We start from the raw sequence: 17,690 nt of genomic DNA on the forward strand, positions 1-17,690 counted from the left end.
GCCTCCTCGTTGAGGAATGAGGTGAAAGTGGAAGCCATAAAAGATTTCAGGCTTTCTTCTTCTCTTTGTTCATTTTTCTATGCCCCACAAAGGTAAAAAAAACTATGAGTAGTACTTTAGCAGCTTGGCTTAAAACCTTAATTCGAAAGGCTTATTTGGTTGCGAGAAAATCTCCCCCTGAGTGCATTACTGCTCATTCCACTAGAGCAGTTTCTACTTCTTTGGCTTTTTATAATGAGGTCTCTCTTGATCAGATTTTTAAGGCAGCTTGGACTTCTTTGCACATTTTTCTCTAAGTTTTATCACTTTGATGTGTTAGCTTCTTCTGCGGCTGCCTGTGGCAGGAAACTTCTGTGGCCGTAGTGCATGAATAATAATGTCCTACCTACACTGTTTGCCCCCCCCATTGACAGTGGTCTCATGGATGCCATGGCTTGTGTATTGTTGATTGCTTGCCTGATAAATTAATTTATTTCATGATGGTGAAACAAGTCCTGTCTTATTTGTTCAGGTGGCGACAGTACTTGTTTTGCACTTCTTTGCCCTGCTATATCATTCCTGCTTTTGTTTTTTCTCATATACTTGGCTATATGTATGACTTAAGATCATGGGAAGTAGAACGGATTTAAAGCTCTTGTGTGAAGGGGTGACTTTTTGCCTCCTCCTAGTGGTCAGAAGGGGAATATTCCCACACATGATGGCTCGTGAACTCTCACCATTATGAAATAAATGAATTTATCAGGTAAGCATAAATTATGTTTTTTCCTCATGTGGAGGCAAGTGCAGTACTGCCAATCAAAGATCTCACCCAAGTCCTTAAAATCAGTGGGAATATGTTCATGGCTGATTATTGCTGTAAGCAGTAGAAATTGAGGGATTACTGCATTAAAGAAGTATGAAACCCACATTTTTTCTTTCATGATTCAGAGCATGTGATTTTGAACAACTTTCCAATTTACTTCTATTACCTAATTTGTTTTGTTCTCTTGGTATCCTTTTTTTAAAGGATACCTAGATAGGCTCAGAAGCTGCTGATTGGTGGCTGCACATATATACCTCATGCTATTGGCTCACCCAATGCATTAACTAGCTCCCAGTAATACATTGCTTCTTCTTCAACAAAGGATACCAAGGGAATTAAGCAAATTAGATAATAGAAGTAAATGTGAAAGTTGTTTAAAATTGTGTTCTCTATCTGAATCATGAAATAAAAATGTTGGGTTTCATGCCCCCCTTAAGCCACTGAATAGCTGTGCATATGCACAATAACTATTCAGTCTCTTTTATACTCATCCTTTGATTAAATGGCAATATCTTTGACAAAAGAATAAAGAAAGTGGACAATTCTGTGTGCCAAAAACTATAACTGTAAAATATGCAAAATATAAGCATTACCTTTTTTAACACTAGTTTATTAATCCCCTTAATGCAATAACTGAATTACTTTCAGGTTTTAAATGGACATTCTATTCTAATTCATTAGATCATGTCTTTTTGCCCTATCAATGCTTCATGAGTTAAAAACATAGTTAAGGTCCTGCACAGGAGCTGCAAAAAAAACAGGTGGTCCTGAGTAGGAAAACAAAAAGGTCAACTAAACGGTGGCTGCAGTGACCGTGCCAATCACCAGTGATTTTCAGCTCGGCAGCCTTTGCAGCACCAATTAGAACATGCTTTTTTATGCTCTAGAATGTCCCATTATCATTGCACACAACTAATTAACAAAAAAAACATGCAGATATAGATTATTAAATCTTGAAAAACTACTACATATAAAAATAAAATAGGGAACTGTATATTGTATAATACTGAACCACCCCAGGTTAAAAAAAGCAAAAAAGAACCATTATATAAAAAGAAAGTAAACCTGGATGTGTAAAGGTAGCTTTGGCATTTTTTATGAACACTTTGTCCTTTATGTCTGTTTGCCTTACATTCCTTCTCTCACTGGTGTTTAATAAAAAAATCTGATTGTAGACCTCTGCCAATGATTCCTAAATCTTTCCCTTTATTACTTTAAGCATGAAAAATGAGCAGTGGGACAGATTTTAATGAAGACAAATAAGGACTGTTTTCATTTGGGAGATCCTTTAATATGGTCTTCATGTGGTGTGAATTATTGAGTCAAGTAGCAACCAGAAAAAACATGTGGATATCTAGTTATTTTGCCACCACAAATTAGAGAGCTCTTGCTACAAGCTTAACAGCTTAAAGCCATATGTATTTCTAAACGTTGCAGTCTTGAAATTAAGTCTGTGCTCTGAAGCATATTGTGATGTGTCAATAGCCTCAAGCATCCTGAATCAAACTTTATGGAGTGCTGTAGATCTACCTGTGTATTTATGCTTCTTTTAAATAATACATATTTTTTGTTTTCATAATTTCTGTGTTCGAGAAGATGCTAAAATTGGCACCTTTTATTCCCAATGTGGTAAATAGTCCTTAGGCTGTCACATGAAATTAGTTGAGGTTTTAACAGTGATCCGTCTGCAGTATTGGTTTTCCTCTAAGGGTGCAGTAGGTATATATCTTTCTGCATGTACTGGAAACGTTCCTACTTGGGTAACCAGTAATCACTGATTTCTAATAGAGGAATTAATCTGAAAATGTTATTCCCCATTAAAAATTTGTTTAAAAGAAACAAAAAGAATGGAATGGAGTTTGCATGATCAAGAACCCTGACCTTACAACATGCTATACAGTGATTACTTGATATGTGCAGGAGCTCTTTTTAAAAAAAAAAAAATATTTTTATTGAGGACAAAGTATTAAACATACAATACAAAACATTCCAAAAAAATAGTTGTTACAGTAGTTAAATGCAGCATAGTAGAGATTGTAAGTTCAGTCCTCTTTTTCTCATTATGTTCCTATGTAATTTTAAAACAAATCTAAAACTCAGTAGTAATATCAACAGGACATTTGTAAAAATAAAAATTATAATTAACTGATATCTTCAACATTAATCAACCTCATTGAGAACAAGTGCAAATGTCATATTAATCTTGTTCGGTTGACATATAGCAATGTTAGCCAAGGTGGCTTGTGAGTATACCTGTGTCGAACACTTGTGCCCCTTGAAACCATAGTTATATAATGTCTTATTAAAAGCTAATGTGGTGTTGTGTTTAAGCAGACAATTTCTCATCTTGGTAAGGTTTCTGTGCTATCTGATTTTGTCCCTATATTGTGTCCACTCCTGCAACATGAGTTCATGGGTGTCTATGGTCCCCCTCTGCATGTGGTGATACCTCTCTAGTTGTATCAGAGTATCTACTTGTTTTTTCCACTCTGTTACATTTGGGGCAGCTCTTGTCTTCCATTTCTGTGGTATGAGTAGTTTCGCGCTATTGAGCATGACCAACAGTAAGGCTCTTAGCGCCTTGTTCTCAATTCTAGGGAGGGAGAGAAAAAGGAGTATTTTGGGGTCATTTGGGATTGTCTTCCCTATTGCTCTGGAGGTGTGTGTGAGAATCTCCACCCAATAGGCGTCTAGACCAGGGCAGTTCCACCAAATGTGTGTCGCAGGAGCTCTTTTTTATCTGTCCATAACTGGGTACAATAGACTAGATAAACATATTTAAGATTCTTTTGGGCAGGACCAGGGCCGGTGCTAGGATTTTTGGCCACACAGGCAAAAATACATTTTGCGCCCCCCAATTACATACCATCCTAGTTAAAGGGATATGCAACTTTTTAATTACCTCCTATTATCAAATTGTATTTGTTATCTTGGTATCTATATTTAAAAGGCAGGAATGTCAGCTTAGGAGCTGGCCCATTTTTGATTCAGCACCTGGGCAGTGCTTGCTTATTGGTGCTAAATTCAAATCAGACAGTGGTTGTATGTATGTGTGTGTATATATATATATATATATATATATATATATATATATATATATATATATATATATATATATATATATATACACATACAGAATACATATATACATACAGTTTATATATGTGTATATATATGTGTGTATGTATATATATATATATATATACATATACATATACATAAAGTATATATATACATACAGTATATATATACATACAGTATATATATATATATATATATATATATATATATATATATATATATATATATATATATATATATATATATATATATACACACACACATGGGATTTGTAGCAATGGGGAAATAGAGAAAGTTAATGTCCTAACAAAAGAAGGAAAGTTAGGGATTACTGTTGTGGGTGAAAATTCACACACACACACACACACACACACACACACACACACACACACACACACACACTTATACATTTTACACACACACACCTACACATTTTACACGCACACATTTACACACATACATTTACACACAGTTACACACATACATTTACACACAGTTACACATTTACACACACACACACACACAGTTACACATTTACACGCACACATTTTACACACACACATACACAGTTACATGCATTTTACACACACACACACACACATACACAGTTACATGCATTTTACACACACACACACACACACACACACACATTTTACACAAACACCTTTACACATACAAATGCACATATTCATAAACACATTTAGAGAGGCAACCGTCACAACCATGACACCTACCTCTCACTCCTTCCAATGAAGTTCCTTCCAGCATCAAGTACCAGACCATCTGCACTGGGCGGGCGTCTCTCACGCTCACATGGCTCAAAATGTGGATGGACAGCAGTGACTGTCTGTTACTGTGTCAGTAACGAGCCGAGGCACCCTAGCATCCACACAACGTGACATTTCCCTCTCAGTCAGACTCTCAGCATGACTCGGCTTGGCTGGCAGCCTGGCTCCCTCCCCTCTCCACCCATGTCTCTAGTCCATGGTCGCCACACCTCCAAATCACTGACTGACGCACGTCACGTGGCGCGCCGCACAGAGTCTCTCTTTTACTGACTGTCTCACATGCATCCTCCACATGTAGACAGCCTGGGTTAGATCTGCCAGACTAGGTGTAGTAGTACCTGGTAGGAAACAAGTAAGCTTCACAATCACGCTCTCCCCTGCACTTGGCATGAATGATCTGATCATATGAGCTCAGTAGCGCTGCACCCGCAGGATGTCCTGTGCTGTGCGAGTGTGCGCAAATAATTTTTTCACTCACCGGCAGCTAGGCAGCTGCAGATCCGGCGCCCCCCTGCTGTGGGCACACTAAGGCGACTGCCTAGTCTGCCTTACACAATCGCCGGCCCTGGGCAGGACGGTGTTCCTGGGCTCTAAAACAATGCAAATGGTGGTCACAAAGCAGTTTCTTTACATATAATCTTTTGAAACTTGTATGTTTCATGCATATCTTCTGCAACACAGTGCTTAGTTGTAAAAATATACACTAGGCACATACAACAAAATATTCCTTTAATTACAAATCTCTACACTTTAAAAGGAGAGGAAACCTCCAAATGTTCTTTCATGATTTAGACAGAACATCAAATTTTAAACTACTTTCCAATTTACTTCTATTATCAAATTTGCTTCATTATTTTGTTATCCTTTGCTGAAATCTGGACAATTTGTATTAACCTACATGGAATATCAACAATACAAGACATGGGATCTCCACTCATTGATAATACATCTTCCCAATTACTATGGGAAAGCTAATTTATTTGGGTAATCCTGATGTACATTTGTTTACAGTGCACTTTACTTCAGACTAATTGATTTAAAATGGTTGAAATGAGCAGAAAGGAAATATTCTTTCTGTGTTGCTTGTAAGTGCGGACTTTTAAATTGCATCCACGTGAAGCAGCTGGAATAGTTCTAGGCATCAGATAATGATTAAAGTAGAGGAAACTAGAAGCCTGACTGGATTGTAAAGTCAGCATGTCTACAGCCTTGTGGTTGGGTTCAACATGTGTGAATTGATCCTGGTTCATGGCATTCCTATCTTAATGCCAAATGGATGATTACCATGCTTGGATTATCATAGTCCAAGCAAAAAGGACGTAATGGCGACAGGCTGAATTATTGTACTGAATGTTTTGCTTGCTGTACATTTTCTGAACGTCTGTGAATAAGCAGGTGACATCTGTTAACCAATATTTGGAGCACAAAATATTCTCCGTTCTTTAAAAAAAAAAAAATAAGAGCTTTATATTTTTTTCACTCATTGAACATTCCTAGAGATAAGTATTGCCCTTTTATAACTAGCTAGTGAAGCTCCACACACACACAGAAAAAAAAATATAATAAAAACAAACATATTGCTTTATCACAACATTTTTGTAGCTATTCACTCTGTGAGGCTTTTGATATAATAATCATTTGAGTCTGAAAAACTAGGCAAATCTATCATCTTTATAAGGAAAAGCAGTAGAACAGAAATAAGAAAAACTTTAGAAAGAAACAGAATATCTACTCATCAAATTCTGTAATTTAGGGAATCTTTGATTGGACTGTGGCTGGAGGCCATTCTGTTCTAAGTTATGTGTTCTACTGTGTGATAATGCTGAACAGGATTCGGATCAAACCTTAGATTTTTAAAATTCACCAATATATTATTGTCTGTTTCAACAGACGTTGAAAGCTTAGGTTTGTTTGTTTTGATTTTTTTGGATGATTTAAGGGCATCGTTCCAAGAGTCAGCCTTCATTTCTGAGCCTAGGCCAGGACAACTGATCTTGTTGTGTGTTCACATAGGGGGTTGTTTATTGCTGTGTTTTATTATATGTCTTTACACATTTTTCCCACTGGAATCACTGGGCATATAGGAATAGTCAGTTTTTCAACCAAAATTCTTGCAGATTAACTAACAGGTATTTTTTCCTGACTCAAGGATATTACGATATCATTTTTTCCCCCAAAAAACTTATTTCTCATCTGTTTTTGCTATGAGAATTTATATAGCCTTATTCATCGAATTGCTAATAAAGACCTGCAAATATTTCTACCCTATCACCAATTAAACTATGAACCCCATTTAAGATGAATTATCCTTGGTTCTAGAAGTATGCATACAGTAATAATTTTTTAAGTATAAATTGGCATTTGTTAACTCCACATAAAATAATACTGTCTTTTGGTTTTCACAAATATATGGGTAATCATTCTGCATTTTGATTTATAATTAACTGATAAAAAATAACAATCTTTACTTTCAGGTGTGTCAGTTATTGTTTTGCTTCTCTCTGGAGTCTACATATTTTTGTAAGATTTTGATATTGTTAATTATTTATTTTTATTGTGAGTTTTGTTTATTATTTACTTATCACCCCATAGACGTATGATTAGAAATCAGGTCTTGATTGAAGGCCTATTTTTGATACTTGAATTAGATATGCGGTTCACGTAAAAAATGAAATTCCAGTGCACGCTAATAAGCGCTGGTATTACAAGTTGACAGCAATGCTAACGCGAGCTCGCGTTCACATTGTTGCGAAGCATTGCGCTCATGAGAGCGTGCTTCCATATACTCTAATGGGAGCCATGTTCTCATACCGTGAGACACAGCATGAGAAATATCGCAGCAAAAGGGGATAAGTAGCACAACGATGAGCAGCAAATTGTAAATTATTATGATTATATATATATATATATATATATATATATATATATATATATATATATATATACTATATGTGTGTGTGTGTATTAATATGTGTATATACATATATAACATATAAATATACAGTTCCCATAGATTGCTATGTAAAAGCACTTTTCAGTGCCGTTTGCGGGCGGGCAAGCAATAAATTAGCGCTCTACTTGTAATCTAGCCCATATTCAATAAATGCATAATAAAGAGAAAATGCAAAAGCACTTATTTTGAATTTCAAATGAATAGTAGATTTTTGTTTTCTTTCTGACAAATGTCTGTTAGTTACATTTTCCTTCCTAATGTATCATGTGACAGCCATCTGCCAATTACAAAATGCAAATACGTATATCCTGTGAATTTTGCACATGCTCAGTAGGAGCTGGTGCCTCAGAAATTGTGCATTTAAAAAAACTGCTCATTTACATAATGGAAATGAATTGGAAAGTTGTTTCAAATTGTTTAACATTGTATGCTCTTATCTGAATCATGAAAGTTTATTTTTGACTTGAGTGCTCCTTTAAGTCTTCACTGATGCAATACAAACCACCATCCGTTCTCTGAGCAGACATGCTGTTTGAATCCTGATCCTCTAGTCCTATGTGTGTGTATACCATTGAAACATTAATAACTTTTAATATAAGCATTTTGCTAATGGAAGTATATTGCAAAAATACTCCTATATAACATTGAAATGCACCCATGCTCATTTCAATTTGACTTTTCTATCCTTTTAAACAGTAAATTATACTAGAAAATGATCAAAGAAGTTCTTCATAAATGGTAAACAGTACAAAAGTAAAACTCTGAAGGATAGACTGTACGATAGAATAGAAACTTTCAAGTATGCTAATGGGTTTTATAAAGTTGCATTTATTATTATTTATCACAAAAATTTCACCAAAAGATCAAGGGTTCATGATTCCAACTTGAGTGTAGTAGTAGGTTAAGTATTTTATTTTTTTACAGAAAGGATGGCTGATTTATTAAATAAAAGAAGATATCAAGGCAGACAGAACATCAAATGCTCCCTGACATCTTCTAGGAGGCGCTAGATACCATACACATCCAGATACTTCTAAGCATGAACAGTGTTATATATAAAAAAGATTAAGAGCAATATTGGTGCACAAAAAAAAAAATATATATATATAAAACAAATCTGCCACATATAATTGTACTGAGTGGAAAGTTACCACCAATCCACAAGTATAGGTATAAAGTCCAGGTATGCAACTCGAAAAAGTCCCATAAAGGAAATAGATGCAGACGTGATGTGATGAGGTACAGCAGGCAGCTCTCTAACTTCAACCAGGGGAAAGCAATCTGTTAGAAAAACACAATAGATAGAGGCGCCAATGGTGCAGATCAAATGGTGAATCTTGATGGCTTACACTAAAAGGAGAACACAGGGTACTCACATGTAGGAAAGGCAATCAATCATGCCCATAGAGACAGGCTGGATTTCTGCAGCAGTCCAGCTAGCTGATTAATATTCGAAACACAGCTCCAGGATACAGGAAATCATCAAGCACAGTGTACACACTAAACCGGTAGGTGTATATGCAGGATACCAGGATCAGGGTCAAGCCCAAGAGGTAGCGTAGCTCCAAGGTATACTAAGCCAGTGTTTTTCAACCAGTGTGCCGTGGCACACTAGTGTGCCATGAGAGATCCTCAGGTGTGCCACGGCAGACTGACAACAGTGTGACATATTTTTTAAACTTTGCTTGTTTTTTACTCCCAGTGCAGGGGTAGTTTGTAGGAGGCATGGCATAACAGCACAATACATACAGTGTGTGTGTGTTTGTGTGTATGTGTATATATATATGCTGTATTATGCTACAATGTGTGATTTTTTTTAAAATTTTGGGATGTTGGTGTGCCACAGGATTTTTTAATGTAAAAAAGTGTGCCACGGCAAAAAAAAGGTTAAAAATCACTGTACTAAGCACTTAGAGTTGGTTAAAAATAAAAACAAATTTATTTAAAATTGTAAAAGACACAACTCATATGTGTGCCAGTAAAAACTTGGACAAAAATAGAGAAACAATGCAACGCATTTCTCAGTAAAACTGCCTGATGAAAAAGTTTTACTCAGAAACGCGTTGCATTGTTTCTCTATTTTTGTCCAAGTTTTTACTGGCACAAATATGAGTTGTGTCTTTTACAATTTTAAATAAATTTGTTTTTATTTTTAACCAACTCTGAGTGCTTAGTATACCTTGGAGCTACGCTACCTCTTGGGCTTGACCCTGATCCTGGTATCCTGCATATAAACCTACCGTTTTAATGTGTACACTGTGCTTGATGATTTCCTGTATCCTGGAGCTGTGTTTCGAATATTAATCAGCTAGCTGGACTGCTGCAGAAATCCAGCCTGTCTCTATGGGCATGATTGATTGCCTTTCCTACATGTGACTACCCTGTGTTCTCCTTTTATTGTAAGCCATCAAGATTCACCATTTGATCTGCACCATTGGTGCCTCTATCTATTGTGTTTTTCTAACAGATTGATTTATTAAATAGACTTTTAATAGAGGTAGTAAGTAGAAATACTGTGAAGGAATTCAAGAATGACTGGGATATGCATATGGCTGACTGAATGAATTAGGAGCCAGAAGGCACACCTATCATGTCGTCTTTCTGAAATGTAGGCTTAGCTTCCGTCTAGATTTATGCTTCTATTAATGCCTCAGCTAAAAGTTTTCACAATGTATGAGGTCATGTGGAGCAAAAACAGCTAAGAAATGCGGGATATGCCATCTATGACAGTCATGTGTATCTTAAAAGTTATCACTATTCAAACTGAAGCATATTGCAACAATACCACCAGAATGTCTCTTCAACTGTGTCATAATTGCCAACATTTGACATTTTTTTTCCATGGACACTTAGCAGCAGAGTCATGTCCATGAATGGTTTGCATAGCTCCGCCCACTCCAATCAACCCCAAAACAAGCACAAAAAAAGTTATACAGTTTTAAACAACTTTCTAATTTACTCTATCTAATTTGCTCCATTATTTTGGTATCCTTTGTTAAAGAAATAGCAATGCACATGGGGAGCCAATAACACGAGGCATCTATGTGCAGCCACCAATCAGCAGCTACTGAGCATATTAGATAATAGAAGTAAATTGGAAAGTTTTTTAAAATTGAATGCTCCTTCTGAATCTTGAAAGAAAAAATGCTGGTTTCTTTGGGGCTGCTGAGAACTATATATGCAGATATGTTGAGCACTTGCTAAGACACTATTTAAAGTTTCACAAGTGAGGTAACTATTCATGCTGCTATCTTAGCTGCTGTAGTGATTGCTGGCAATATGTTAATAGACCCAGAAATGCCCCAGTAAATCTGGATTTTTAGTATGTTCTGTGAATTCCATTCCCAGCACATGAAAAGACATATGTGTTAAGCCCCTGCTAAACAAACATTCATTTTATACATGGGGGAAATTAAACATGTTCAAAACTGTGCAGCACTATTGAGCTGCCTTGCTTCATCATGCCTTGCCTCCTACCCTCACTGGTATTGTATATCACAAATCATGGCTTCCCCTTACCTAAATGCACACAATATTCATAAACTATATATCGACTGAATTGAACAAGGGACAAGCTTGAAAGGCAGGGGCAGGAAGCCAAAAAACGTGACTGTCCCTGGAAAAAAGGGACAATTGGCGACTATGTTATGCAAATGTGGATTTTTAGTATCTGAATAAAGAAAGTCCATGTAAGCTGTGTTTGTATGGAGCTGCTGGTGTGCGGGGTTCAGTTTTCCTTTAAAGTAACATATGGTATAAAACTGTCAATCTTCCTGACTGCTTGATCAAAGTGAAAGTAAAGTGTAATTTTTAAAAACTGATGGATTGAAATGCAAAGCATCTTACTTGACTGCGTGATGCAAAATGTAGGCATTACATGCCCTGTTAAATGGACAGTAAAGTCAAAATTAAAACTCAATTGATTTTATAGAGCATGACATTTTAAACAACTTTCCAATTAACTTTAAAGTTTACTTTAGCCATCTGGTTACAGTGTTTTCAACATTGGTTTAAAGCAATGTTATGCATAGCTACAAACACTGCTGATATACACATGTGCATAATCCTTAAATCCTATCAGCCTACCTATGTTTAATCTTCAACAAAGAATAACCAGAGAACAAAGCAAATTTGATTATAAAATTGCATGCTCTATCTAAAGCATGAAAATTATTTTTTGACTTTGCTGTCCTTTTTAATAAATCTGTAGTAATCCCAGGTATATCTGTGTACCACATTTTGAAGGATTATAGTGGTAACTAATAAACGCACCTTGGGGATGCAAAACTATGAACAACTGCCTAAAATACAAGAGAAGGAAAGTTTTAGGACAAACAAATTGTTGTGAAAAGAACTGACTGAAAGGAAATAAATAGATGATCATATAAGACTCTGGTAAAATACATCATTGTTATAAAATAAAAGAAATATTTAAAACTGAAAAAAAAACATTGTTGCTCAACAAACCAGTCAGGAGTAGCAACTCATGACTTTGCCTTCCTTGTTTATTTTACTTTTTCATTTCTGTTATCAGCATAGTATGTAATGTGCGACTGTATATAAAGAGCAATAAGGATCATAAAAGGGATATGAAACCCTTAAACATTTTTTCATGATTCAGATAGAGCATACAATTTTAAACAACTTTCCAATGTACTTACATTATTCAATTTGTTTTGTTCTCTTGGTATTTTTTGTTTTATTTGAAACATTGCTAACCTCTCTTTTTTTCTGTTTTAGGAGAAGCTAACTTTCCTTTATAGCTTATACCAACGGTTGCTCGCAGGCTGTGTGATAATAAAACAGCCAGAAAATATGCTGGGTAAATTCTCCTGGCCGGAGCTCTGCGCAGTCTTGCAGGAGAATGTTGATGTTCTGATCGCAGACCTGAACCGGGCTAATGAAAAGGTAACTATTCTCTTGTGACCATCTAGCTTTATTAAATCCAGCGACTTGTGTCCACATCACAGTATCATTAAGAGGTGCCGACATTCATCTTATTTCAAAAGGAATTTGCCTGTGAATAATTCAACACCATTAATTATTGCTTGCCTACATCCTGGTTTGATGCTGCTACTATGGGCACATAAATGTGACTGAAGCCTGTACGAAGTCTCTAAGCTCCACTTTCGATACAGGACATGCTAATGCTACCAGCTAGTGTTAGCCGCAGGGACCTAATTAAAACAAAATAAATTAATCTTACTGATGAGGCAATTCAAAGGACATAGTCATTTACACTAATAAACCAACTCTTTAACTTAGCATAAAGCAGAAACAACATTCAGCGACTCCACTAACATCAACTCTGGGAATAAAATATATATAAGGTCTGGGGAGTTTTTTAAGCGGCCGTATGAAATTCTGTAATGCGTAAAAAAAAAAAAATATATATATATATATATATATATAAGTATATATATATATATATATATATATATATATATATATATATATATATATATGTATATATATAGTGCTGCAGAATCTGTTGGCGCTCTACAAATTACCGATTATATATATATATATATATATATATATATATATATATATATATATATATATATTATTCTTGTATATAATTTTTCTTTTTGTTAACTACATTATTGAATACTCTACAGTACTTTCTTAAAAGGATGGTCTACTGTAAAAATAAAATTCTTTATTTTGCCCACTAGCTGTAGCCTCATCTTGAGTTGTACAGGAAAGCAAATTTGACAATGTACTTAAGCCCTTTGCATGGGTTAAAGAAACCAATTTGTTTAACAAATAAAATCATCCAGTATAATAGAGTGTTTTTATTTTTACAGAACAGTTTTCATTTAATTTATTGCCCTATAACAAAATTTATACCATATTTACTGTTTATGATATGGTATGTTTTCATCTAATTTGTCTCAAACATATGATATAGAATGCTTAGCATATTTCACAAACGTACTGTGAATTTACTATAATACTGATACATTTGACACATTTATCATGTGCATATATATATATATATATATATATATATATGTGCAGTGATCTTTGTGAACTGGCATGTGAACAGATATTCGTCATAGAAGAAATATTTCTAAATGTTTTCATATTTATAATCTGGATAAAACGGACATTACCCAATCGGCTGTGAGTAAAGTGATGTAGAATCATAAATCTCCTCAGAGTGCAAGAGCTTCATTGAGTCACTGCATCAAACATATATACGATGCACTTTAATTCCCCCATCTTCACTATCTTTTTAGCCTCCAAATCATTCCCCAGGGTTCACTTGGGGTGAATGCCAGAGTATCCGCGGGCCACCCACCTTCAAACCCCCAGCCTAAGGCAAAAAAAATAGTGTAGATGGGGGAATTACAGTCCATCAGGCTTTACCCACAGCCACTTGGATAATTTCCGTTTTATTACCCGGATATCTGACTTTACCCGTAAGGTGTGTGTATGTATACTAATACTATTCTTTAATCCATAGAAAAATGGTTATATATTAATTACCTTATTCAAAGGATATTGGTGCAGATCCTCAAATTAATTTTTAACTATAAAATAGAGAGATAAGTGTAAGGGCTATGATTAAACCTCTTTCCAAAAAAGTAAGGGAAATCAGCACTCTTAGCGTTAATCCATATGATTTTTTTATTAGCCATATAAATGCATCTCCCAGACATAAGTGAATTCCCATTTGAAATCAGAACCAATATTTCTTTTTTTTTTTTTAAACTTTTATTTTTATTATCAACAGGTAAGCAAAGACATTTTCCAACATACTTGGCTACGACAGTCCATCTACTTGATCATACACTTGAGTATAAGTGAAAAACAAAATTTATGCTTACCTGATAAATTTATTTCTCTTGTGGTGTATCCAGTCCACGGATCATCCATTACTTGTGGGATATTCTCCTTCCCAACAGGAAGCTGCAAGAGGATCACCCACAGCAGAGCTGTCTATATAGCTCCTCCTCTAACTGCCACTACCAGTCATTCGACCGAAGACAAGCAAGAGAAAGGAGAAACCATAGGGTGCAGTGGTGACTGTAGTTTAAAAATAAAACACACCTGCCTTAAAATGACAGGGCGGGCCGTGGACTGGATACACCACAAGAGAAATAAATTTATCAGGTAAGCATAAATTTTGTTTTCTCTTGTAAGGTGTATCCAGTCCACGGATCATCCATTACTTGTGGGATACCAATTCCAAAGCTATAGGACACGGATGAAGGGAGGGACAAGGCAGGTGCTTAAACGGCACCACTGCCTGCAAAACCTTTCTCCCAAAAATAGCCTTCTAAGAAGCAAAAGTATCAAATTTATAGAATTTTGAAAAAGTATGAAGCGAAGACCAAGTTGCCGCCTTACAAATCTGTTCAACAGAAGCCTCATTCTTAAAAGCCCATGTGGAAGCTACCGCTCTAGTAGAATGAGCTGTAATCCTTTCAGGAGGCTGCTGGCCAGAAGTCTCATAAGCTAAGCGTATTATACTCCTTAGCCAAAAAGAAAGAGAAGTTGCCGAAGCCTTTTTTGCCTCTCCTCTGTCCAGAGTAGACAACAAACAATGCAGATGTTTGACGAAAATCTTTAGTAGCTTGTAAATAAAACTTTAAAGCACGAACCACGTCAAGATTGTGTAAAAGACGTTCCTTCTTTGAAGAAGGATTAGGACACAGTGACGGTACAACAATCTCCTGATTGATATTTTTATTAGATACCACCTTAGGTAGAAAACCAGGTTTGGTACGTAACACTACCTTATTGAAATGAAAAATGAGATAAGGAGAATCACATTGTAAAGCAGATAACTCCGAAACTCTTCGATCCGAGGAGATAGCTACTAAAAACAAAACTTTCCAAGATAAGAGCTTAATATCTATGGAATGCAAAGGTTCAAACGGAACCCCTTGAAGAACCTTAAGAACTAAATTTAAACTCCAAGGCGGAGCAACAGGTTTAAACACAGGCTTAATTCTGACTAAAGCCTGACAAAACGCCTGCACGTCTTGAACCTCAGCCAGACGTTTGTGCAAAAGAATAGACAGAGCAGAAATCTGTCCCTTTAAGGAACTTGCTGACAAACCCTTCTCCAATCCATCTTGGAGAAAAGATAATATCTTTGGAATCCTGACCTTACTCCATGAGTAACCCTTGGATTCACACCAATGAAGATATTTGCACCATATCTTATGATAGATTTTCCTGGTGACAGGCTTTCGCGCCTGTATTAAGGTATCAATGACCGACTCGGAGAAACCACGCTTTGATAAAATCAAGCGTTCAATCTCCAAGCATTCAGCCGCAGAGAAATTAGATTTGGATGGTTGAAAGGACCCTGAAGTAGAAGGTCCTGCCTCAGAGGCGGAGTCCATGGTGGAAAGGATGACATGTCCACCAGATCTGCATGCCAAGTCCTGCGTGGCCACGCAGGTGCTATCAAAATCACTGATGCTCTCTCCTGCTTGACCTTGGCAATCAGACGAGGAAGCAGAGGAAACGGTGGAAACACATAAGCCAGGTTGGAGGACTAAGGCGCTGCTAGGGCATCTATCAGCGCTGCCTTGGGATCCCTGGACCTGGATCCGTAACAAGGAAGCTTGGCGTTCTGGCGAGACGCCATGGGATCCAGTTCTGGTTTGCCCCAACGTTGAATCAACTGTGCAAACACCTCCGGATGGAGCTCCCACTCCCCCGGATGAAAAGTCTGTCGACTTAGAAAATCCGCCTCCCAGTTCTCTACTCCTGGGATATGGATAGCTGATAGGTGGCAAGAGTGAATCTCTGCCCAATGAATTATCTTTGAAACCTCCAACATCGCTAGGGAACTCCTTGTTCCCCCTTGATGGTTGATGTAAGCTACAGTCGTGATGTTGTCCGACTGAAATCTGATGAACCTCACTGCCGCTAGCTGAGGCCAAGCCTGAAGAGCATTGAATATCTTAGTTCTAGAATGTTTATCGGAAGGAGAGCCTCCTCCTGAGTCCATGACCCCTGAGCCTTCAGAGAGTTCCAGACTGCCCCCCAGCCCAGAAGGCTGGCATCTGTTGTTACTATTGTCCAATCTGGCCTGCGGAAGGTCATACCTTTGGACAGATGGACTCGAGATAGCCACCAGAGAAGAGAATCCCTGGTCTCTTGATCCAGATTTAGTAGAGGGGACAAATCTGTGTAATCCCCATTCCACTGACTGAGCATGCAGAGTTGCAGCGGTCTGAGATGTAGGCGGGTAAACGGCACTATGTCCATTGCCGCTACCATTAAGCCGATTACTTCCATACACTGAGCCACTGAAGGGCGAGAAGTAGAATAAAGAACACGGCAGGAATTTAGAAGTTTTGACAACCTGGCCTCTGTCAGGTAAATTCTCATTTCTACAGAATCTATCAGAGTTCCCAGGAAGGAAACTCTTGTGAGAGGGGATAGAGAACTCTTCTTTTCGTTCACTTTCCACCCATGAGACCTCAGGAATGCCAGAACAATGTCCGTATGGGACAAGGCAATTTGGAAATTCGACGCCTGTATCAGAATGTTGTCTAAGTAAGGGGCTACTGCTATGCCCCGCGGCCTTAGGACCGCCAGAAGTGACCCCAGAACCTTCGTAAAGATTCTTGGTGTCGTAGCTAACCCAAAGGGAAGAGCCACAAACTGGTAATGCCTGTCTAGGAAGGCGAACCTGAGAAACCGATGATGATCTTTGTGTATCGGAATGTGAAGATAAGCATCCTTTAAGTCCACGGTAGTCATGTATTGACCCTCCTGGATCATAGGTAGGATGGTTCGAATAGTCTCCATCTTGAAAGATGGGACCCTGAGAAATTTGTTTAGGATCTTGAGATCTAAGATTGGTCTGAAGGTTCCCTCTTTCTTGGGAACCACAAATAGATTTGAATAGAATCCTTGCCCCTGTTCCTCCTTTGGAACTGGGTGGATCACTCCCATAACTAGGAGGTCTTGAACACAATGTAAGAATGCCTCTCTCTTTATCTGGTCTGCAGATAATTGTGAAAGGTGAAATCTTCCATTTGGGGAAGAAGCTTTGAAGTCCAGAAGATATCCCTGGGATACAATTTCCAAC

At 37.1% G+C, this 17,690-nt stretch overlaps 1 protein-coding gene across 1 annotated transcript in view; it reads left to right on the forward strand.

Moving 5' to 3' along the window:
* CCDC171 (coiled-coil domain containing 171) overlaps positions 1 to 17,690 on the forward strand; it is an 849,190-nt gene that overhangs the window by 262,906 nt on the left and 568,594 nt on the right. The window contains 1 exon segment of the mRNA XM_053700001.1: positions 12,365 to 12,532. Within this exon segment, the coding sequence (XP_053555976.1) occupies positions 12,365 to 12,532 (168 nt within the window).

The sequence above is a fragment of the Bombina bombina genome, chromosome 2, assembly GCF_027579735.1.
Source record: "Bombina bombina isolate aBomBom1 chromosome 2, aBomBom1.pri, whole genome shotgun sequence".
NCBI lineage: Eukaryota > Metazoa > Chordata > Amphibia > Anura > Bombinatoridae > Bombina > Bombina bombina.